General features: G+C 37.2%; 1 protein-coding gene across 26 annotated transcripts in view; it reads right to left on the bottom strand.

The window, feature by feature from the left end:
* ralgapa1 (Ral GTPase activating protein catalytic subunit alpha 1) overlaps positions 1-22,924 on the bottom strand; it is a 161,912-nt gene that overhangs the window by 60,035 nt on the left and 78,953 nt on the right. For all 26 annotated transcript variants that reach the window (XR_015513095.1, XR_015513092.1, XR_015513089.1 and 23 more), the window contains 7 exons: positions 21,324-21,434; positions 19,868-19,936; positions 16,624-16,755; positions 16,322-16,505; positions 8,934-9,918; positions 562-633; positions 323-446 (listed from right to left, as the gene is read on the bottom strand). Coding sequence is in view for 8 of the 26 variants with exons in the window: in XM_087290133.1 (XP_087146259.1) it covers positions 323-446; positions 562-633; positions 8,934-9,918; positions 16,322-16,505; positions 16,624-16,755; positions 19,868-19,936; positions 21,324-21,434 (1,677 nt within the window). In the remaining 18 variants the exon portion in view is untranslated. The remainder of the gene's footprint in view (positions 1-322; positions 447-561; positions 634-8,933; positions 9,919-16,321; positions 16,506-16,623; positions 16,756-19,867; positions 19,937-21,323; positions 21,435-22,924) is intronic.

The following is a 22,924-nucleotide window of genomic DNA, read 5'->3' as shown; positions in this document are numbered from 1 at the left end:
TGTTTTACACAGCGGATGCCCTTCCAACTGCAAACCAGAACTGGGAAACAACTATAAACACTTATTCACACAGACTCATACACTACAGCCAATTTATTTTATTCAATTGCCCTGTCAATGGATTGTGGGGAAAACCAGAGCACCAGGAGGAAACCCACGCGAACACGAGGAAAAACATGCAAACTCACTGAAAATGCAACACAGAATTTAAAATGCGGTAGGCATGCTTCAGGAGAGGTGGATAAAACGACTAGTAATGATAAAAATACATCACAACCAAAAAAATGAATTGGCTACCAGCGTAAAATGATCAAGATTTTACCTCCCAGCCCAGGCCTGATACAAAGTCTTCATACGCCTGACTCCCGGCTGTGTTGGACAGAATGGAGTGCTTGTCTTCTTGTCCCTCTGCCACGTAAAACACCGCGATTTTGTGTGTTTCACGACTGTAAAATGTGAAAAAAGAGACAGAAACACGCTTGTATCAGTGATTAATTTCTATCTTTTGCCCCTACAACACCTTTCCAGAAGTAACACCAGATATAAAACAGCGTAACATACCACTGCCTGGAATCCAGATTCTTCAGCTCTCTCAGTAGTTTTTCATTCTTTTTCAGCAGGTGGAAACTGTTCCTGGAGACGACACATTTTTTACCACATTACTTATCCCTGATCACTTCAGGTTAATTAGTTTGCACACAGACAGGTGATGAACAAAGTCTTTCTTTATAAGAAAGAAAATAGACAGACTGAACAGACAGATGGAACTACTGACTAACAGAGAAAAACTATAGAAAGACACAATGATGGACAAAGTCAGTAAGACCAACAGAAAAACTATATGGCAGATAAAAAAAAATTCAAACAGGTCAATCAACCAAGTTGTCCAAGTTCTGTCCTAGAGGGAAGACTGTCAGAAAACTTAGTTCCAACTGCAAATATACAGTACACAAGGCAATCTTTGTGGGACATCAGTCCTCCAGTAGCAAGTTTTGTCAACCCTGTTGTATAAAATACATGTTTAAAATAAACAAATCATTCATTCATTTTCTTTTCAGCATAGTCTCTTTATTAATTAGGGGTTGCTACAGCAGAATCAACCGCCAGCTTATCCAGCATATGTTTTACGCAGCACATACCCTTCCAGCTGCAACCCATCACTGGGAAACACCCTTACGCTCTCATTGACACGCATACACTACGGACAATTTAGCTTACCCAAATTCACCTCTAGTGCATGTTTTTGGACTTGTGAGGAAAACCGGAGCACAAATGTTTCAAATTAATTAAATTATGAAGTACAAGTAACACTTTGCAATGAAGACTCATTAGTAACAGTGAGAAATAGCCAGATTAAATCTTAGTTAGAAAGTTAGTTAGAAAATACAACTGAATTTCATTATTAATTATCTCCATTAAAAAAACTGATCAAAGGGACTAAGTCGAAAAGAAAATGAATGAATGAAAACAAATGATTTTAATGTGTTATTAGGCATTAACTAATCAAAGATAAAATAACTAATGTTAACAGTTCGCACCTCACTGTACAATATTAATGAGCAATAGGAATACACATTTTTCTTTTATATATGGTGCGTGTTTTAGACTGGAATAACATGTGAACAGGCTGTTGTTGAAACTATACTGCCTATTATGTCTTTAGGCATTCGATGCTGTGATTTACATCCCCACCAAAATCTGATTATTATTTAAAGGCACTCTAAAAGATTAATAAAAACAACCTCATTTTTTAACAGTGCCTACAATATCATGTGTACAGTATGTTCAATATCACAATATATTGTATTATTGATTATTCCCATCTGTGTCTAATGGATGGATAGATGGCTAGATGGATGGATGGACAGATGGAAAGGATGATAAAATGATGGATGGATGGATGGATGGATGGATGGATGGATGGATGGATGGATGGATGGATGGATGGAAGAATGGGTGGGTGGGTGGGTGATTGCATGATACTAAATCTATGATGGATCGATGGATGGATGGATGGATGGATGAATGGATAGATCAACAGAAGGATAGAATGAATGAAAGATAGAGGGATAGAATGACAGAACTATAGATAGATACAGTAGAATGATAGATAGAATGATAGACAGACAGCGGGATGGATGGATGGATGGATGGATGGATGGATGGATGGATGGATGGATGGATGGATGGATGGATGGATGGATGGATGGATGGATGGATGGATGGATGGATGGATGGATGGATGGATGGATGGATGGATGGATGGATGGATGGATGGATGGATGGATGGATGGATGGATGGATGGATGGATGGATGGATAGATAGATAGATAGATAGATAGATAGATAGATAGATAGATAGATAGATAGATAGATAGATAGATAGATAGATAGATAGATAGATAGATAGATAGATAGATAGATAGATAGATAGATAGATAGATAGATAGATAGATAGATAGATAGATAGATAGATAGATAAAACAACAGTATGATAGATAGATGGATAGAAGTATAGATAGATTGATGGAAGAAGCGACAGACAGAGAGACAGACAGAGACAGACAGACAAGCAGATAGATGGATTTTTGAGGAGGCTCCAGCTATGGTCCGTGGCCCTCATTTAGAGAAGCGGTGCTCCAGACTGTGCGTTAGATCTCTTTCATTAAATGGCCGTCTACTTAATTACAGGCTTCCTTGTTTTTCTCACAGACTCCCAGAAACACGAATGAAAACAAATAATGAAAGATTCAAAGCATGGAAAAAAAAACATCTTATGACACGGTGAACCATAAAACAAAAACCTGCCCATGATTTAATTAAAAGAAACCCAAAAAACCAGATGAATCTATAAGATAATGCAACTTCTTTCCATCTGCCGCTTTTATAGTTCAGAGTTCAGTCACTTTCTCCCTCTTTATCTCTCTCTCTCCAAGTGGCCGCGTGAGTCATGTGGAAAAGCCACACGATGCTCTCTAAAAGGACTTTTTGTTTTGTTCTCCTTTTCTTTGAGCAGGGGTCTCTTTATTAGCTTGTTGCAATGTAATGGTCTTCATTTTCTCCATTGAAAGTGAGCCATTTCAGGAGGCGAACGCGCGAACGGCATAAAAGGCCGACATTAGGCGCGCGCTCACACACACAATGGCTCGGCGGATTGCAATGCCTTAGTCTCTGACCATGGATAAATGATACATGAATGCCTGGAGAGCGGCAGCAGGACAATTCCTCATTAAACAGCCCCTATGCATTTTCTCTCGGCTCTCCAACTCATAATAACCCTCCAGCCACATTCGAAAGGTAGCAGCCTTTTATTTTCAGACGCCGTATCAGGCAAGAATGAAAAGTACCGCGGCTGCTCGGCAGATAACAGACCCCTCAAGAATTAATCCCCCCATAAAAGCTGCGTGCGTACACACACACACACATACACACAGCACACCCGGAGCTGTGTGAAGAAAAGCTTTTTCCCCTCGACGACTCTATGAGGGAATGGTGAAAAAACAATTTTCCTTCATTAATCTCATAACACAGAGCATGTATATGATGAAAATTAATGCCATTACATTCAAGGTGAAAAATAGCCCCAATTTTCCAATTATTTGTCATCTGGAAATATTTAACCATTCTCTGTAATACCACTAAATGGAATGGGATTGAAGCCTTACAGTGAAATGCACTGGGGGGGGGACAATTGTTGGGAGGGGGACGCACACTGAGGTTTGGACAGTGAGAGAGCTGCACTGTAGTTTCTGTTGCTGGATTAGTTCATCAGAGAGATGTTGACAGTTTAAAGCAGATTAACGTGGCTCTGCGCAATCAGGGAGAGGTGCGAGCACACAGGATGTTTACATGCATTATCGGTTTTCAACAACAACGTCACCCAGATTGTGCTAACAAACTCTAGCAAAACAATGGAGTCTATGGGGGGTTTATGAAGAGTTGCTGAATTTGCATAGCACATGTTTACACTATTTGGTTAAACAAAGCTAATATAAAGATGTAAGTGTTATTTAAATAATCTCAAAAACTGCCCAAAAAGGGACTTTTTAGAAACCTTTTTTATATAAAATAAAACTACCATCTTTTAAAAGCAATGATTAAAGACATACTTAAGGAACAACAAAAATAGTCTGCTTGAGGTGGACATGACTTCTTAAGAATTAAATATAGAGGGCAAGTCAGAGCACTTACTCGGTTGGGAAAGTTCCAAATTGAGCCAAAACAAACTATTACAACTGGCTTTTTGATTGGCAATCAAAATTTGCAACATTGCAACCTGCAGAACCAGAATAAAAATAAATAAATAAATAAGCGCTATAGCATTGTTTCATTAAATGTGGCTGCTGAGCGTGCGCTTTGGAAGCAATGCCACTAAGTATAGAGTGCAAGTTTGCCATTTCCAATGGAGGCACCTAGTTAAAAAATATCTCAACTTTTCAAAATGGAGATCGAAAAAAAGGATGCTAGGATGTTGCTAAAGTGGCTTTTTGGTTTCTTTTCTTGTGCATCCCAGCCACTAGCTCCCCATCTGAAAGATTTTAGCATGTAGGGTAATATAGTCATTTAATTTGACAATTTGTAATGCTGCAGTATGTATTTGATTAATAATAGCTAGCTCCTTTACTTAAAAGCTCAGATTTGATTATCATAATCAAAGAGTTTGAGGTTTACAGTCTCATTACTATTCACAGCTTAAAATTTGCTTTGATTGTTCAGCATTTACACTTTACCATTGCACACACTTTGTAACATTTTATTTATCAAGTTAAAGAGTCTCTTTAACACTTTTGTTTATTTTATTAATAAGAGACGAGATATTTTGTTTCAATATTTTGGTTTTTGACTATTAAAACTATTTGCCTTGTTAATGTTGGTAAATTAAGATGAAGTGGTTAAATAACTCAAAAACACTAATATTCTTGGATAGATTGTTAAAATATATTCAATAATTATCGCTATCGAATGATATGAAACATTATATTGTGATCTTTTTTTTTTTTTTTTTGCAATATCGCCCAGCCCTACTAGCAGCAATAAAATCTAAATTGAGCATTTCTTAATTCTAAAGTTTTCTGTGAATCAGTTTCATGGACCAAAAGTTGTGCAATTTTAGCAAAAGGGACGCTTAGGTTTTCAGATGTAGTAATAGGTGTGGTTGTAGTTTGGTTAAGTCACTTTAGGGCTGTGCAATATGGCAAAAATGCAATCTCGATAATTAAATTCCATATTGAAAGATAACAATATATATTTCGATATAAGTTGTTAATGCTTCCAGATTTAAAAGAGTACCCCAACAATGACTGAAGCCACAAAAAAAGAGGGTTCATAAAACAGCATTTTCGGCAGATAAATTTTCGATGGCCAAATATTCAGTACATCTCTAATTTCAAACCATTTCTGCTGTGTGATTGGCTCTTAGATCAATATAGAGTAAAAAAAAAAAGTCCAGAGCTTATCATTTTTACTGACAAAAATTTTATCGTGATTCAATATAATATTGTTTATCGGCCCAGTTTTTATTAAGTACTTATTAATAGTGCCACAGAATGAACTCTTGATATGACTAGGCATAGCTGACTAATAAGAGTTCATACATGGACATGACTTCCAGTGAGCCTCAAACACCATCATTTCTCCTTCTCATGTAAATGAGGGGAGTGAAAAATCTCAGTGAAAAAACAGGCCAATCAGGACAAAACATGAACTCTGACAATCCACAAGGGACTATTGATATGCATGCCTCAGGCAGCTTTTGATTGGCCACAACATTTCCTACTGAGATTACAGCAATGATCATTTTTAATCCCCTTATTTACAAATTTATCTAAGCTTATATTATATTAACTATATATGTGGGACAGGCTTAAGAAGCCATTCTATGAAGCAGGCAGGCGAGCATGAACACAGATTGCGTCAATGAATTCTATGGCACCTTTGGGCAAATTTTTTTTGTGCATTTAATTTCTTTATTCATATATATATATATATATATATATATATATGTATGTATGTATGTATGTATGTATGTATGTATATATGTGTATATATATATATATATATATATATATATATATATATATAAATATATATATATATATATATATATATATATATATATATATATATATATATATTATATATATATATATATATATATATATATATATATAACATATTTTGAGTAAATTTGATTTCATATAAAAAACTGTTTTTAATATCATTGGCATTTTGTGGCTATTTTTTTATTTATCCATTCTGGCAATGGTTTTTAGCAACTCTACCATTGAAAAGGTATCAATTTGGCACTGGCATCATTAACAACCCAAACGATACCAAACCCTATCTAATACCTAATATGGAACCTGTTGGTGTGCTTACAGGTTATAGGTTTGAGATGTTAATGAACATCTACAGGAGTGAATGTTTAGCAAACAACATAATACAGTTGTCCCTTGTTTATCGCAGGATTTACGTTCTAAAAATAAATATAGACTAAATCCGCATAGTAGTCCGCTTTACATTTTTTACAATTATTATAGATGTTTTAAGGCTGTAAAACCACTCACTACACACTTCATACACTTTTCTCAGACAGGCATTAACATTTTCACACTTTTCCCTCGATTAAACACTCTCTAAGTTCAAACCTTTGTAGAAAAGTAAGTCTAGTATTATAGAATCAAACCAAAGATCAAAACCGGTTTGTCAGGTGCAAACATTCATCGCTGTCAGCAAAAGGTTCATAATGCTTTTTAGCTTCTCTGCGGATAATGTTGGCATCCAGCGTAATGTTCTTATTCTTGCAGTCACTGATCCACAAAGCTAACGCCTGTTTCACACCGCAAGCGTCAGCGGCGCGTGAGCAGAGCGTGAGCAGCGCGTATGTCGAGCAGTAGCAGCACGCAGGCGTTTGCCTTTCACACCAGCTGCGTCTGCAGCGCGCAGCTCTTCGGCAGCTGCTGCTGAGATCAACCTATCTCTGTCTATTCTATCTAGTTACCCCTCTATATACAAATACACTTTTTAAACTTTTCATCTGTACCAAGGCCCCTCCTATGCTGTTTCATTAACCTGCAAATGTTTATTTTACAAATTTTATAGATCAAATAGTGCTGTATGCTTCTAAAGCTAACTTATATGAGAATTGTGTACAGTCAGAAGACAATCGCCTGTGATATGTCATTTGTTTTTTGATTATCAGGTTGCTGTAGACCTAGTTATAATCATATTTCTACAATATAGTTATAATGATATTTATACATGATCAAACTAGTGTTAATTTCTCCGCTTCAGTGATGTCCAGCGGCAGAATAACAGCTCGTTAATTCATGCTCGTGCAGATGATGAGACGGACAAAAGTAATTAATGCATGCCATTCTTTTACTTATTTTCGTGTTGTCAGATTCACAGTGCAAACAGCTCCCGGTAGGAATAATTCGAGTGAACATAAAACAAAGCCGATTAAAACTTTCTTGCTCTGCTTGCTGCACAGAACACAGCGAGCTCACATAATCCAGCATGCGTGTCGCACTACACTACCCACAATACACTTCGCTATGGACTACAAATCCCGTAAATATTCCATTTCCCCTCTCCTACAACACTAGTGTGCAACTTAAGCAAAACTGATAGTAAAATAGTTTTACATTTGGTTTTGTAGTTCGGGCCTAAATAAATGTTTGTTGCCGTTTTTAATCGTTTTAAGTTCATTTGAATGACTATATATAAACCATTTGACATTATTAACGCATTTATTGGGTAAAATTGTTAGTTTTTACTGTCATTCAATGTGTTTTGGTCATTCTCAATGCACTGTCACTTTAATTGAGCGTGAGCAGCGCGTCAAAAATAGACCCAGCGCCGAAACTATCGCTGCACTGCTGCTTCGGCGACGCTCACGCCTCGCTCTGACGCGCTGCTGCTGCGTGCGGTATGAAAGCTCTAATCTGTTAACATGGACGCCGAAAACACACGCGCTGCTCACGCTCTGCTCACGCGCCGCTGACGCTTGCGGTGTGAAACAGGCGTAAAGCAGACTCCGGACACCTGATGTGCCACACACATGGAAGTAACACACATTCATATGCTTTTTAAAATGAAATTATTCAGATGGCGCTCTGTGGCATGGTAGAAATATAAACAGTGTCTTCATGACTTGTGGTGCCGGTGTGAGTATCCTGATAGAATTCTATGCTTTGTATCGTGGCACAGCGCAGACGGTGTGTGACCCCCTTTATGATGGTTTTGCTGCAGACAGTTACAACCCTTTTTGCATCTTTGTTGAAACTGACACTGCTAGCGATTGAAGATTTATGCTAATTTGGCAAGCTGAACGCATTCTGTACTGTACATGAGATACAGAGGAGATTGACTGACAATGGTCAACAGCCAATCAGGACGCAGAACACAATGCACAAAAAAAGCAAGGTAAAAGGCACAAAAAAAAAAAAAGGTGAACCGCGTTATAGCAAGAGACCACTGTACATACAAATAGGATTTTAGGGTTTCAGAGTTTACCTCCAGCCCTTATCAAAGGCATCTGAACATGCTAATCGAGGTTTTCACAGGTGGGTGATTTAAAATGAGACAAAAACATGAGAATGACCTCATCATTTATTACCCCTCATGTGATTTTAAACCTATATTTTTAACTTCATGTTCTTTTTTTTTTTTGTTTCCTTGTTTTTTTTTTGATAAATAAGAGTTTTTAAAGAATGCTGGTTTCTGGCACCCATTGACTTCCATAGTAGCAAAAAATACTACAGAAGTCAATGGCCTCAAGCAGACTCAACAGAAAAAACAAACACAATTTTAAACAAGTGAAGGGAAAGTAAATGATTTTTGGTTGAATTGTCCATTTAATCAGGGTTTCAACTAAACTCTTCAGGAATTTCTGCCCTACTGGTGTGTTTTTGTGGTTCTTGAAGTCTTACCTCTTCTCCCAAGAGTTCATGCCTAGTATGTTGAGGAGCAGTTTGCAGTAGTAGAAGGCAGACTGTGGTCTCTGTGGGCTTGGCTCCTGCTGAACGACGGCCCTCATGTTCAGCTCATTACCACGGTGAACTGTGAAGTCCTGCTCCTCGGCACACTGCTTCAGGATGGCATTGATGACATCATTCTCCTGTTTCTCGGACACACAGTTTGGAGGTGGGGCAGGTATGTTGAGAGGTGCACCAGTACGTTGCAGACACTCTGGGCTGGAGTATCCCAGATATTGCAGCATCTCATCTAGGGAGTCTTCCCCATCCTGCAGGGAGTCCCAGTTCGGGATGACCTCTCTGCACCGCCGTTTGGCCTGCGGGGCCATAAGTTCCAGTGCAACCTCTTCCTCCTCAATCTCTTCCTCAAGTTCTTCCTCCTCCACCTCGTCTTCTTTCACCTCCGCCTCCTCATGCTCATCCAAGTCCTCCTCGCTTTCCTGAAAAGCTCCATCCTCTGGTTCTTCTTGGCTGCCCCTCTCTAAACTGTCCTCATCTCTATTATGTTCCCCTCTCGGATTAGAGGACGTGTAAAGGTGCAAAGTTTGACTAGGAGTGATGCAATGAGGTGGACCATACAGAACAGCTGAGTCCCAGGAGTGTTTACCAGAAATGTCCCTCACAATCACCCGAACACAAGCATTGGTGGTGGTGAGGCCAGCTGACATCCCACCACCGGGCAGGCCATCTTCAGCCCGAATTTGTAAGTAGGACAGCAGGGTGGTGCCATTAAGCACGAAGAACTGCAAATTGGGGGCGTCAAAGAGTTCAGGGGTCAGGTCTGCGCTCTCACTGTATGGGTTGTCCTGGTTCTCGCACACCTGGCTCGTCAGAGTGGCCGGACCACCACTCATGGGATAGTGACCCAGATGGTTGACTAGGTGAGATATGACAGTGCGTGCCGCAACTGAAACAAGGCCTTGCTGAATGCGGCTCCTCACTACAAACAGACAGAAAAACAAAGATGCATTTGTAAAAAGAGGTACATACAGAAATTTCCAAAGATTACCTACATTCAATTCAATTCATGTTAATTTCTATAGCGCTTTTCACAAAATAGATTGTGTCAAAGCAGCTTAACATAGTTCTATTAAAGACCAGATTTCAGAGTTGAAGTTCAGTTTAGTTTAGTTCAGTGTGGTTTAAATTTCACTGCTGAAAGTCCAAACACTGAAGAACAAATCCACCGAACAGCTCCACATGTCCTGATCCAAGCAAGTCGGTGGTGACAATGGAGGGAAATTATTTTTTTTTTTATCATTTGACAAAGTGAAGGTAAAACAAAACCTTGAGAAGAACTAGGTTTTGTTGGGCATGACCATTATTCTTCTGGTCAAACTTTCATAAGGATCAACGCAGATGCCTATATTCAAATAAATCAACACACACAAGCTTATGAAATATTTTGGCTATTCTGAGCTAGGCCTGTCACAATAATCAATATTATGCCTTACCGCACAACACATGGATGTGACCTCAATCATTTTTGGTGATGCAATATATATTGCCCATACATAAAACCAATTCTAGCCACATTTTAGTTAATTGCGCAACATCTTTATGTCTATTGGAGGTGTCAGTGTCAGTATGGTTAAAAACACTGTAGTATTTACAATGAATTATTTTAGTATATTTTCATGTCGGTGCATGATGAATGAAAATAGATCTGGTAGCAGATATCACAGTCTCTCTTACTTTTTTACCTTGCACTTTTTTGCTAACATTTATAATTATTTGATTGTTTAGGATATATACACATTCACGTTTTCACATTCTGATTCCAATGCCTCATAATTAGGCCCACACGGAATCTGCGGGCAGAATTCCGCAGATTTTTAGCCCATCATTAATTCTGTTTATTTACTTGAGTAAACTTGTAAATCTGAATTTATTCAGTTTTTATTCAATAATTTATTACTTTTTATTTCATATATTAAGGTTTTAGTTATGATACTCCGCTGGATAGTCCCAAAATAATTCCGCAGAAATCCGCAGATTTTTACCAAAATTCTCCACAGAAATAGCAAAAAAAGTCACCAGATTCCGTCTGGCCCTACTCACAATTAAATTGTTAAAATTACTATATTTAAATGTAATATTCTTAAGAATAAAATATGTGTTCTTTAGAAGAGTGTACTTGCATTGCGATGATATTATACTGTCATTTTGGCATTAAACAATGAGTGGCATAAAAAGGTCTTAAAATGACAATAATATTGTTTATTGTGATGTATTTTGGCCCAATATATGGCACAACAAACCGATCGAGACAGGCCGATTCTGATCATGCTTTAAGCAACTAATAGCACTTAGAGTTGTGTTTGAATCAGGTAGGAATGCTCAAAATGATACAATTTCAAAATAAATCATAAACTTGAATGCCCTGAACGGCTTGTTGACCTTTAAATGTAATGGAAGTCTAGTATATTTAAGCTGGATCACCCAGCATAATTTAAAATTTTTTTAAAGTCATTAAAATAAAATGCCAAGGACCTATTTATAAATGTAAATGCAAAGGACTAATAAAGAATACTTTTGACAGACTTTCCAAAATGTTTTTGCACAAATTAAGTGAACACTTAAACATTCTCATTTTCTCTGGATTTATAATGTGTTTGTGAAAAGAAGTATTAGTAACACTTTAGGTCACAATTCACTGTATTAAAAACCGTTAACTAACGCTACTAGCTTAATAAACTACTAATTAGCTGTTTGTTAATAGCTAATAAGGTAAAAGTTGGGTAGGATTAGGGATGCAGAATAAGATCATACTGTATAACTACTAATGAAGAGTTAATATCTTATTATTAGGCAGATAATAACATGGTAGTTAATAGCATAAATTTTGACCTAAACTAAAGTGTTATTAAAGTATTACAATTTTTTTGTCTATACTACTGATGGCATTGCTTTTAAATTTTAATTACACATTGGGGAAATGTCCTCATCTATCACCAGTGTGCAGCATCCACCTGAATAAAGCAAAGGCAGCCATATTGAGTCAGACCACACACCAGCTGATTGGCGGAGAGGAGACAGACTGATGAAGATAATTATGATATGGGAATGGTTAGGAGGCCATGATGAACAGATGAAAATGGGCAAATTTGGTCAGAATGCCAGGGTTAAACTCTTATTCTTTCGAAGGACATCCTGGAAATGTAACTTTTTTTCTCACTAAACAGTATAGAGTTAACATCAATATACTGGGGCGTTAGGACCCACACAGACTGCTGGTTGAGTGCCCCCTGCTGGCCTCACTAACACCACTTCAGGCAGCAACGTAGCTTCTCCATGTGGTCTCCCATCCAGGTGCTGACCAGGTGCAGCCCTGCTTAGCTTCAGTGGACAATCATGCGAGAGTTGTAGATGGTTAGCTGATAGCTAAAAAATCAATTTCACAATAAATAACAAAATAATAAGCCATTTTTTAAACGGACATTTGTATTAATTACTTTTTAGACAACACAATACAAATAGTTAATAAATAAAGCAACATTTGCTGGAATTTCCCTAATATTTAGCAACAATAAATGAACAGATTTGTTATTTTCTGAAAAAACTTATTCAAATTTGGAATAAATATTACAAGACCTTGTATTTAAAATTCTGTCGTGTTTCGTTTTCGTATGCAAGTTTGACACCTAGTGGTTGAACTAGGTATTGCACTCCTAGATCAAAACAAATCCAAGCGCTTAAACCGTGCTCTAAATAAATGCATTGGCACCCGATAGAAGGAATATTTTCCATAATATAAGGAATTTTTGTTCTCACCAACACCTCGAATTGATATATTAGAAATGGCTTCTATTTCTTGCAGCTGAACAAGAGAAAACTGATAATGATCACCTCAGGTACACCTCATTGGCAGTGTTAAATGCTAACAATGCGAGTCTGAATGCCATTTTATGACATGTATTGCTATACTACTGAAAGCAGCAGCAGATAGTTCACCTCAGATCTTCAGAATAAAAAAAACGTTTGAAGTTGAACTTTAAAACTAAACACAAATCTGTGATTTAACATGTTGATTTCATAATGTTAAAGAGATTAAATATGTATTAATTAGATTATAAACCTTACCATTTCAGGAGTGTGTGCACTATTCTGTGCTTCTGAATGGCTGTATTTAAATTGCTAACAGCAAAATTCGTCACGTAGCATGTTGCTAGGACAAGGGGTTACAATGTTACCTAATGTTTACGTTCGTAATATTTATATCATTTGCTAATTAATTAATAATCTCATGTAGAACTCTAAATCCGATCTCATTTCGGAGTCTGCTACTGTCCACCGGTGGTCACATTTTGGTCATGGACGCATGCTTTCAGAGCCTTTCTGACTGAATGAATGAAATACGCTGTTTTCCACCAAGGCAACCCGAGGTGCTGAAATATAACTGGCTAAACTGGCATTGAGCAGGTTAAAATGACCAAAACAAAGACAGCGTTCCAGCACGGAAAACACATTTTCAAAGCAGAATATCTGACTTCAGCATGGTTTTCAGATAAACAAGAATGTTAACTTAGCATGTTTCTTAGATATCTGCAAAAATATTACTTGCATACAGCACCTTCAACATTTTACTTAAATCCTTACCTAATGAATCGTTGATCTCACAGATAAACTAACCACTTTTTAAGATCAATCCAACTAAAAACCACCAAAACAGGTCTGCAAGACAGCGAGAGTCATAAGGAGCCAACAGTGATGATGACGAGGTGTCAGAAACAAGTAAAGAAAAGCAGTTAGAGCGCTGGTTTCATCAGGGATGTAGTGATTTTCAGATCCATCAGTGTTAAGCTCCTGCAGAGCCGGGATGAGTGAAGGTGCGGACGGCTGGTGTGAATACGGGGACATTAGGGTGTGATGAAGAATGCAGGATGCCTGGGGAGAGGTGCAGATGCCTCGAAGCTCCCGGCGGAGACACTCCCTCCTCGAAATGCTGCCAGAACTCACAAAGAAACCATGCAGAGAGCAGCCCAATACCAGTACACTCGACGTGCCAGAGGCCCACTCCCCCCAATCAACACACCACACCAATCACATTCAGAGACACTCTCCACCACCGTAATGAGCCAAAACATTCGCAGACCGAAGCTCTCGGGGGGGAGGGATTTTATCCTGATGAAGCAGCCTTTAGTATGGACCACCTCGGCTGCCGAGTGCCCTCCGATCTAGCAAGAATACAGCGCTAGGAGTAATTTCAAGAGTAAAGGAGATAGGAAAGCGGTGGACACATGTCTCACTCAGGGCTGCAATGATTAGTTATTTTGCCCTGATGGAGGAAGGAACAACACCGGCAGCACAGGAAGAAAGACCCCTGCTGTCAATCTCAAACCATCCTCTTCCTAACACATGCTGAAACTAGCATTGGAGGAGCAAACTGATTCAGTGATGAAGACATTAAGTGGTTCATTCCTGCTTCTTCTGATTTTTTTCAGCAAGTTTTAACACCAGAAGGTAATGACAATAGGAGAAATATTGGTTAACACTGCACATCAAGCTTAAGCATTTTAATATCTGTTTTTTGTCTTTAGTGCAACAGTAAGTAGTAAATTCATTTCTATTTAGGCTATGTACTAAGTTGTTTAGGTCAGGCAGAGCAGTGTTTCTCCACCACAATTCTGGAGAACCACGAACACTGCATGTTTTGTATGTCTCCTTTGTCCGTCGCACTTATTACAGGTCTTTCAGTCTTTGAGATGATGATCTGAATCAGGTGTCTTTGGTTAAGGACACATGGCAAATGTGCAGAGCTGGTGGTCCTATATTAATGTGGTTGAGAAACACTGAGGTAGAGGATTATGTTAGTTGTGTTGGGTAGCTCCACCCACAGTGATGTCTTATTGGTCCAAATGGTACTTTGAGTGGTTACATACAAAAAAAAAAAATCAATAGGTCTCAAAATCCAAAGTCAAACAAAAAGTGCTCAGAGGCAGCTTAAATAATGTGTCGGTGCTCTTTGGGTAAGGGATTCATCAGAGAACACAGCAAAAATCAGTCCAGTATGTATATGTACACTATACTTGTTTATTTGTCTATATCAGGGGTGTCCAAACTCGTTCCTGGAGGGCGGGTGTCCAGCAAAGTTTAGTTCCAACCCCAATCAGACACACCTGGGCTAGCTAATCAAGCTCTTATTAGGCTTTCTAGAAGCATCCTTACAGCTGTGTTGAGGCAAGTTGGAGCTAAACTCTGTCCTGGAGGGGCAGTGTCCTGCAGATTTTAGTTCCAACTTGCCTCAACACACCTGCAAGGATGCTTGTAGAAAGCCTAATAAGAGCTTGATCAGCTAGCCCAGGTGTGTCTGAGTAGGGTTGGAACAAAACTTTGCAGGACACCGGCCCTCCAGGACCGAGTTTGGACACTCTCTTACAATTGTGTTCCCAAACAGTTGCAACTTATTTATAAAGGATGAAAGATAATCTATGCACACACACGCACGCTTGCACGCACGCGCACACACACACACACTATTCATATTGTACACGCAACTTTTAAATTATGCAATTTTTTATTTCACAACTTAGAATTGTAAGATGGCGTCTGTCAGGATTGCTGCTGATTACCGTGTTTACTTTGTTCATAGTCCACAATGTGTCATCGCTGCTGGTGTATGATCGCCATTGTTAAAAATCAAAATGGCTTTTAATACAAAGTAGCACTGATGCTTTTATCTGTCTTAATGTTATGCTGTATTGTACAAAAATTTCTTACATTATTTGATTTCAAGTGTTGTATATTTTGTTTTTATTGGTGTAAAACAATTTGGTAAACCTTGGTTGTAGTAAGGTGCTATAATATAAAAAAAGATTGATTGATTGATTGATTGATTGATTGAAAACATTGCTTGTGAGGGACAAAAAGAGACTTGATGCTTAAAACAAACTGCAATAATGCGAGTCCACTGAAGTGTTTTTGCGTGAATGTACAGCAATTTTTTTCTGTCAGTTGCTATGATACAGATTATAAGTTAAAAGTCTTAAGTAGGTTATTTGTTGACATTTGCGAGGCATTGTCCCGCCCCCTTCCACTGCGATTGGACAGCTAGCTCAAAATGATACCGACGAGCGCTGCGTTTTTCAATTTGCAACGGCTGAAACAACACTGAGCAGTTAGCGCTGACTGTTAAATGCCCACTTAGCGCCTCGCTATGCTGAGGATGTTAAAAAAAGCAGCGCTACCATTGACAAAAAACAATCACTCAGCTCGAGAAAAAAAATGCTTCGGGACAGAAATGGCATAAGAGAAGAGTGAGAGTAGAACCTGACAAATTATCAGATAAATAAACATAAAAAAACAACAACAACTGGATAACAAGACGACAAGTGTTTACTTGCCTTCAGTTACTGGTTGCAGTTTGGAGGAGCGTTCAGAGTCAGGTGAATGGAGTGGCTCCGGCTCCTTAAGGTTTTCTAGTAGTAAGAAGGGGTCGTAGTCTGGGCTGCTTAAGTCTGACAGGTGAATGGGGAAGTAACTGGGGTTACTGAAGCTCTGAGCCCCATAGACACAACCATGGAGGACCTAAGAGACGAACAATGGGGTTAGTAATTTAACAAAATCTCCATCATGGATGTTATCTGTTTTCACAGGATACTCATAAATGTAACAAAATGTAAATAAGTGAGTGCTGGTATCATACTTTATAGATGCAGCTGAGGACAGACTTGTCAGTTTTCTCCTTATCCGAGGCTCCTTGGACCGGCTGGAGGAGTGTTTTTGGAGGTAGAGCCATCACCCAGTCCAGCAAGCACAGCAGTAGAGACACAACCAGCTGAAAAAGAGAAATAGTGAGTGAACAAATATGTTTTAAAACGGTACAAATACTTTGGATTTCAATGCATTTTTATTGATTTAATTATTTTTAATTTATTCATGTAATTTCAAAGTTGAATTACTAGTCGACAGTCAAATAAATTATTTCATATCAATGCTGAATACTGTCAATGTCAATTTTATTTATATAGCACTATTAAACACAACCAGACGTTGACCAATGTGCTGCACAATACACATCACAACAAAGAAAAACATTAAATTATAGCTAAAACAGACAATTTTCATTGATAAAATGCCAAATCAAAGTGGTTAGTTTTCAACCTAGATTTAAAAACAGACAGAAACGAAACAGAACTAATACAGAGGGGCAGAGCATTCCACAACCAGCTACTGCTAAGGCACCCTTACATTTCAGCTTTTTATGCAGAGTTCAGAATGCATGATTTTAGCCTCGATTTTGACTCGCCGACAGTTTTTGAGAAATTGCCAACAAATGCCTAAATTCACAGCAAATCGGTGACGTTCATGTGAGTAACAATCACACAATGTGAACAATCAAAGAAGTGATCTGAAAGAATCGCCAATGAGTCGCCGATGCCTTTGAGATATTTGGCATGCTAAATATCTGGAGCTGTCGGAGATTCAAATCATGCCGTGTGAAATAGGTTTTGACTGAAAATAACATCAGCGATCACCTACAGCCAATTAGAAAGCAGCATCCACTAGTGTGGGTACCTGCAGGCCAGCGGGAGGTTGGGGAAAAAGTTAAAAGCGCTCATTTATTCTAGGTTATTTGGACCCAAAAAATGGAGGAAAAACTAGTGTAAGTTTGGCTGGAGCACACGTGTCTGTTTGTTGTGTCATGTGAGCAATATCACAACCAGGTTGAAAAAAAAAGTTGAGGAGAAATTGCTAATTCCCTTTAAAGCCAGGTGAGGAAATATGTACATATTATACCCCATTAAAGGCGTCTTTCTCATTATGTAGTTAATAACAAAAGACATACTACGTCTTTGGTTGCGAGACGTAGTTTGGACAAAGTTGTCTGTGATTCTTCCTAAAGTAAAGTCATGCAGTGTGAAACGTCCTGATGCCGATTCATCCTACAGTGTAAACAAAGCAGTGACAGAACGCTAGCTCAGATAGTCATGCAGTGTGAAAACATCTGCGAAACAATTAGTTTGAAAATCATGCAGTCTGAACTCAGCATTAGGGATGCATAACAATCTCTGGTTGAAAGACCGAAGAGACCAACCAGGCTGATGCTCAATCAACATGTCTGACAGGCCATTTAGAGATTTAAAACCAGGAGAAGAATTTTAAAAGTGACTCGATAATGCACAGGCAACCAGTGCAAAGAGTGTAAAACTGGTGTGATGTGGTCATGTTTCTCGATACCTCTGAAAAGCCTTGAACCAGCATTTTGAACTAACTGTAAACAAGATAAGGTTTTCTGACTAATCCCAAAGTATAGTGAGTTACAATAGTTCAATCTAGTGGTAATAAAAGCATGGATAATTTTTTTTCAACACTTTTTCTAGATGGAATAGATTTGACTATTTTTAAAAGCCGAAGCTGAAAGAAGCAGGATTTAATCACTGCATTTATCTGTTTGTCAAATCCCAAGCCATCATCCAGAATAACAGCCAGATTTTTTTACCCAGGGCTTCATAGAAAAATTTCAAGATTAACTATTGGTGCTCTAGAAGAGTTTGACGGGCCAAACTAAATGATCTTAGTCTTACTCTCATCAAAATCTAGAAAGTTTAAAGACAACCAGGCTTTTACATCTGACAAGCATAGCATAAGAGTCCTTTGGCCACTTGAACTTGGTTTTAAAGGCAGGTAGATTTGGGTGTCATCCGCATAACAGTGAAAAGACAAACCGTGTTTACTAAAAATAGAGCCCAGAGAAAGCATATAGAAGGAGAAAAGAATAGGGGCTAAAATATATCCCTGGGGAACACCACATGACAAATATGCTGCCTCAGATGAATGTTCTCCAATAGTGAATACTGCATAGTGTCAATGTTATATGCATGATATTATGTTATAAATATTATTTACAAATGTATATTCTTAAATCTATCTGAAGTAGTTTTTTTGCTACAACTCTAATGCTACAAATAGCAGAACTGTTTCAATGGAAATTAAAAAAAACTGTAAAAAAAAATACTTATTTTGAGATATATTTAGTACGGTAATACACAGAGAAACAATCAATCATTGTTGGAAAATAGGAATCTTTTTTATAATATTTTTGTCTCTTGTTCTTTTAATCAAACAATTATTTGTATTGGTCATGTACGGGTCATATATTAACTGAACTTCTACTGTTGTGTGCGAGTGCTGTGCATACTAATTAGCATTTTTGCAGAAATAGATAGATGCAGGTCCAAAATTAAATTCAGCTCTGCAGAAACTTCCTGTCTGAAGAGAGGTGTTAAAACTGAACAAAGAGCACAGAAAGTTGTATGCTTTTTTTTTTTGTTGTGCAGAGAATTTGTAGAAAAAGAGGAAGTATGTCTATGGTGCGGCCAATGGAGGACTGATCAATGACTGACAAATGACGAATTTCATTAAACTCCACCTGTTAATATCAGCTGCCTATATAAGTTGAAGAAGTCGGGAAAAGAAGGTTGTTGCGCACCTCCTTAATGTAACTTCTGCATTGCATTGAGGATAACAGAATTCTGTGAATCGAATTATTCATTTGTATTCAATAAATTGTTGCGATTTTTGACATTGAAGAAAAACCTCTCCTGACCTTTTTTCTTGAACACGCATGGAATTGATTGTAAATTCCAACATCATACAAGTTAATATTAGGACAAACTGTTTTTTTCATCCACTTTTTAAGACACAACAGAGAAAATGATGAAGAGAATATGTGACTGGGACAGATCGTAATTTGAAATTAATCAGCATTATACAAACAACAAAAAAGCCCGGACATTGTCAAATAACTCTATAAGTGTGTTTTCAAAAGATGTAACAGTGAGCAAATACTGTTTGCACACAAAAGATGTTAGCTGAACAAACAACATAAGAGTTTTTTATTTCACATTTTTAGGAGTTTATTCTTGCTTTGTATTACTGAAACATACCCTCTTGTCCAGCTCATGAGGAGAGGACTCTGTGGCTGGAAGAAGGTAAGTGATGGTTGCAATAAGAACCTAAAAAGTAGAAAACACACATTAATTTCACATTTAAAGAGACAGTTCACTTAAAACTGAAAATAATCATCATTTATTCCTAGTTTATAGTTTCTTCTGTTGAACACAAAACAAGATGTTTTGAAGAATGGTGGCTGCAGGAACCCACTGACTTCAATAGTAGGGAAAAAAAAGATAATACTTTATAATAACTGCACACTATGAATCATTTATTAAGCATTAACAAACAGCTGTATCATAATTTCTTAAGCATTAACTCTGTTAATAAACATTGGTAAGCAGTTCATAAATACAGCTACAAATTCTGTATTCATGACTTACAGTATAAGAACATATGAAGAGTTCAGATGCAAAAAATCTCTCAATGTGGTCTGAAATGTCTTTCTGAAATTACCATTTTTTTCAGCCTCCTATGTTTATGTTCAGTTATTTCCCTTTAAAGGCAATGTAAAGAACTTATTCGTCACTAGAAAAGTTAAATTACTGAGCCTACACACAGGAGTCTGACAAAAATGCTAATTTTAGAAGAAAATGTCTAATGGCTTTTACCGGTTTTTGCATATAAACTCTTCATATTTAGTGTGCTCAATGGTATGATTGTTCATTAAGTTTTGCATTATTTACAAACCAGTCATTTAAGATAAGCAGGTAGTTTTCCAGATCATTCAGAATATGTAAATGATTAATAAACTATTTAAATGAACATTTATACATCTTATTTGTTAGGCATTTATTAACGGTTACTCTTTATGTTAATAAATTCCAACTGTTTTTTGAGCTCATCTAAAGTGAGGATGTAAATCCCTGTAAATCCCTTAAAAATGCAATTAAAGGCTTAGTTATATTCTAAAAAGAATAGGGAAATAAACAGCAGAGTGATTCAGTAAAAATTCAAAGAATATACTGAAGTGATTCAAGAAAAAAAGTCATGATGGAAGTAAATGGCTGAGTCCGAAATTGCCTACTACTCGAGTAGGTACTACATCTGAACTTGAAATTACTACATGTTTGTTAGAAAAGTACATTCTATATAGTATGAATATGAGTAGTATGAATGGACATACTACAATAATTCTCTTGCATGGCATCTTGGAATAGCGTAGTGCCCATCTGATGCACACTTCATTATCTCGCTGCAAGTGTTAGGTCATTTTTGAATACTTTGAATCCGGACATACTGTTTTTAATGTACCATATAGTATGGAAGTAAGTATGCAATTTTGGATGCAGCTAATGCAGCATTTTTCAAAATATCTTCCTTTGTGTTCAACAGAAGAAAGAAACTCAAATAGGTTCAGAACAAGTGAAGAGTAAATGCGAAGAGTAAATGTGTCCCTTTAAGAATCAAGCTTCACTTAAAATCCGCTTTCAGCTCGACAGACTTTACCTCCACTATTTTCTTTGGAGTGTTGGGTGGAAATTTCTCCAGTTCATCCACGTAGTTTATCAGCAGGTGCAAAATGTCTGAAGCCACCAGGGCGACGTTTTTATTGGAGAACTGCAAGGAAGGCATCAACGGTTAAAGCAATCAACAAACTTTAATGTGCTCAGACATGTGCAGGGTAAATTGTATGGTGAGTCTCATCTGAGCTGATTAAGTTGGGATGAGTCTTTGCTAATTCTGCTTCATGGAACGACCCCAAAGGAGAGAGACCCTCATGTCTAACCCTTGAACTAACACCAGATTCAAGACAATAGCATCGACCCAAAACATGTTACTGTATATTGTATTATTAAGCAGAGCAGTATGACAATATGTATCGTATGGACAAAATGAAAAATCTATTGCTTTATATTATACTCCATTGTTTATTTTGTGGTGTCACAAAATGCATTCTTTACTTTTTAATAATTTATAGTAGTGCAATATTACACACCATTACAAAAATGCAGAAAAAAGCATGAAAGACAGAATCACAAGAAAACTAATCTTGAAAGTACAATGTTTACATTTTGACTTTTGTTTAGAAATATTTTTTTTATTTTAATGTTGGACCAGTAACTGTCATTAGTATTAGACAAGTGTTTTTTTTATTTCATTAACATTTTTATTTTAGTTTCATACTTTTTTTTTTAAACAAATATTTGCCCTGACAATCTAAATAAGGTGCGAAACTATAATTGATAGAATTAACAAAAATGGTACAATATCATGATCAGTTGAAGTCAGAATTATTAGCTCCACAGTTAATTTTTTCCCCCCAATTTCTGTTTAACGGTGAGATGATTTTTCCAACACATTTCTAAACATGATAGTTTTAATAACTTATTTTTAATAACTGATTTATTTTAGCGTTGCCGTGATGACAGCAAATAATATTTGACTAGATATTTTTCAAGACACTTCTATACAGCTTAAAGTGACATTTAAAGGCCTAACTAGGTTAATTAGTTGGGGTAATTAGGCAAGTTATTGTATAACGATGGTTTGATCTGTAGACTATTGAGAAACATATATAACTTAAAGGGGAAAATAATTTTGACCTTAAAAATGGTTAAAAATTTTAAAACTTTTATTCTATCAAAAATAAAACAAATAGGACTTTCTCCAAAAGACAAAATATTATCAGACAAACTGTGAAATTTTTCTTGCCCTGTTAAAAATTATTTAGGAAACTTTATAAAAAAAATAAAAAAAGGCGGCTGATAATTCTGACTTTAACGGTATATCATTATCAAGCTATGATATGATGTCATGATATGGGATTTCAGCTTTACTTATTAGTATAACAAAAAATAATTAATATAATGTAAATACAGGGCAGCATGGTGGTGTAATGGGTAGCACAATCACCTCACAGCATGAAGATTGCTGGTTTGAGCCCCGGCTGGGTCAGTTGGCATTTCTGTTTGGAGTTTGCATGTTCTCCACTATAGGTGAATTGGGTAAGCTAAATAGTCTGTATTGTATGTGAATGAGTGTTTGTGGATGGGAATCCGCTGCGTAAAACATATGCTGGATAAGTTGGCGGTTCATTCTGCTGTGGC

Source organism: Danio rerio, chromosome 17, assembly GCF_052040795.2.
Source record: "Danio rerio strain M-AB ecotype USA chromosome 17, GRCz13ab, whole genome shotgun sequence".
Taxonomy (NCBI): domain Eukaryota; kingdom Metazoa; phylum Chordata; class Actinopteri; order Cypriniformes; family Danionidae; genus Danio; species Danio rerio.
Note: the sequence above shows the minus strand (reverse complement) of the source record. Positions and strands in the feature narration are given on the sequence as shown.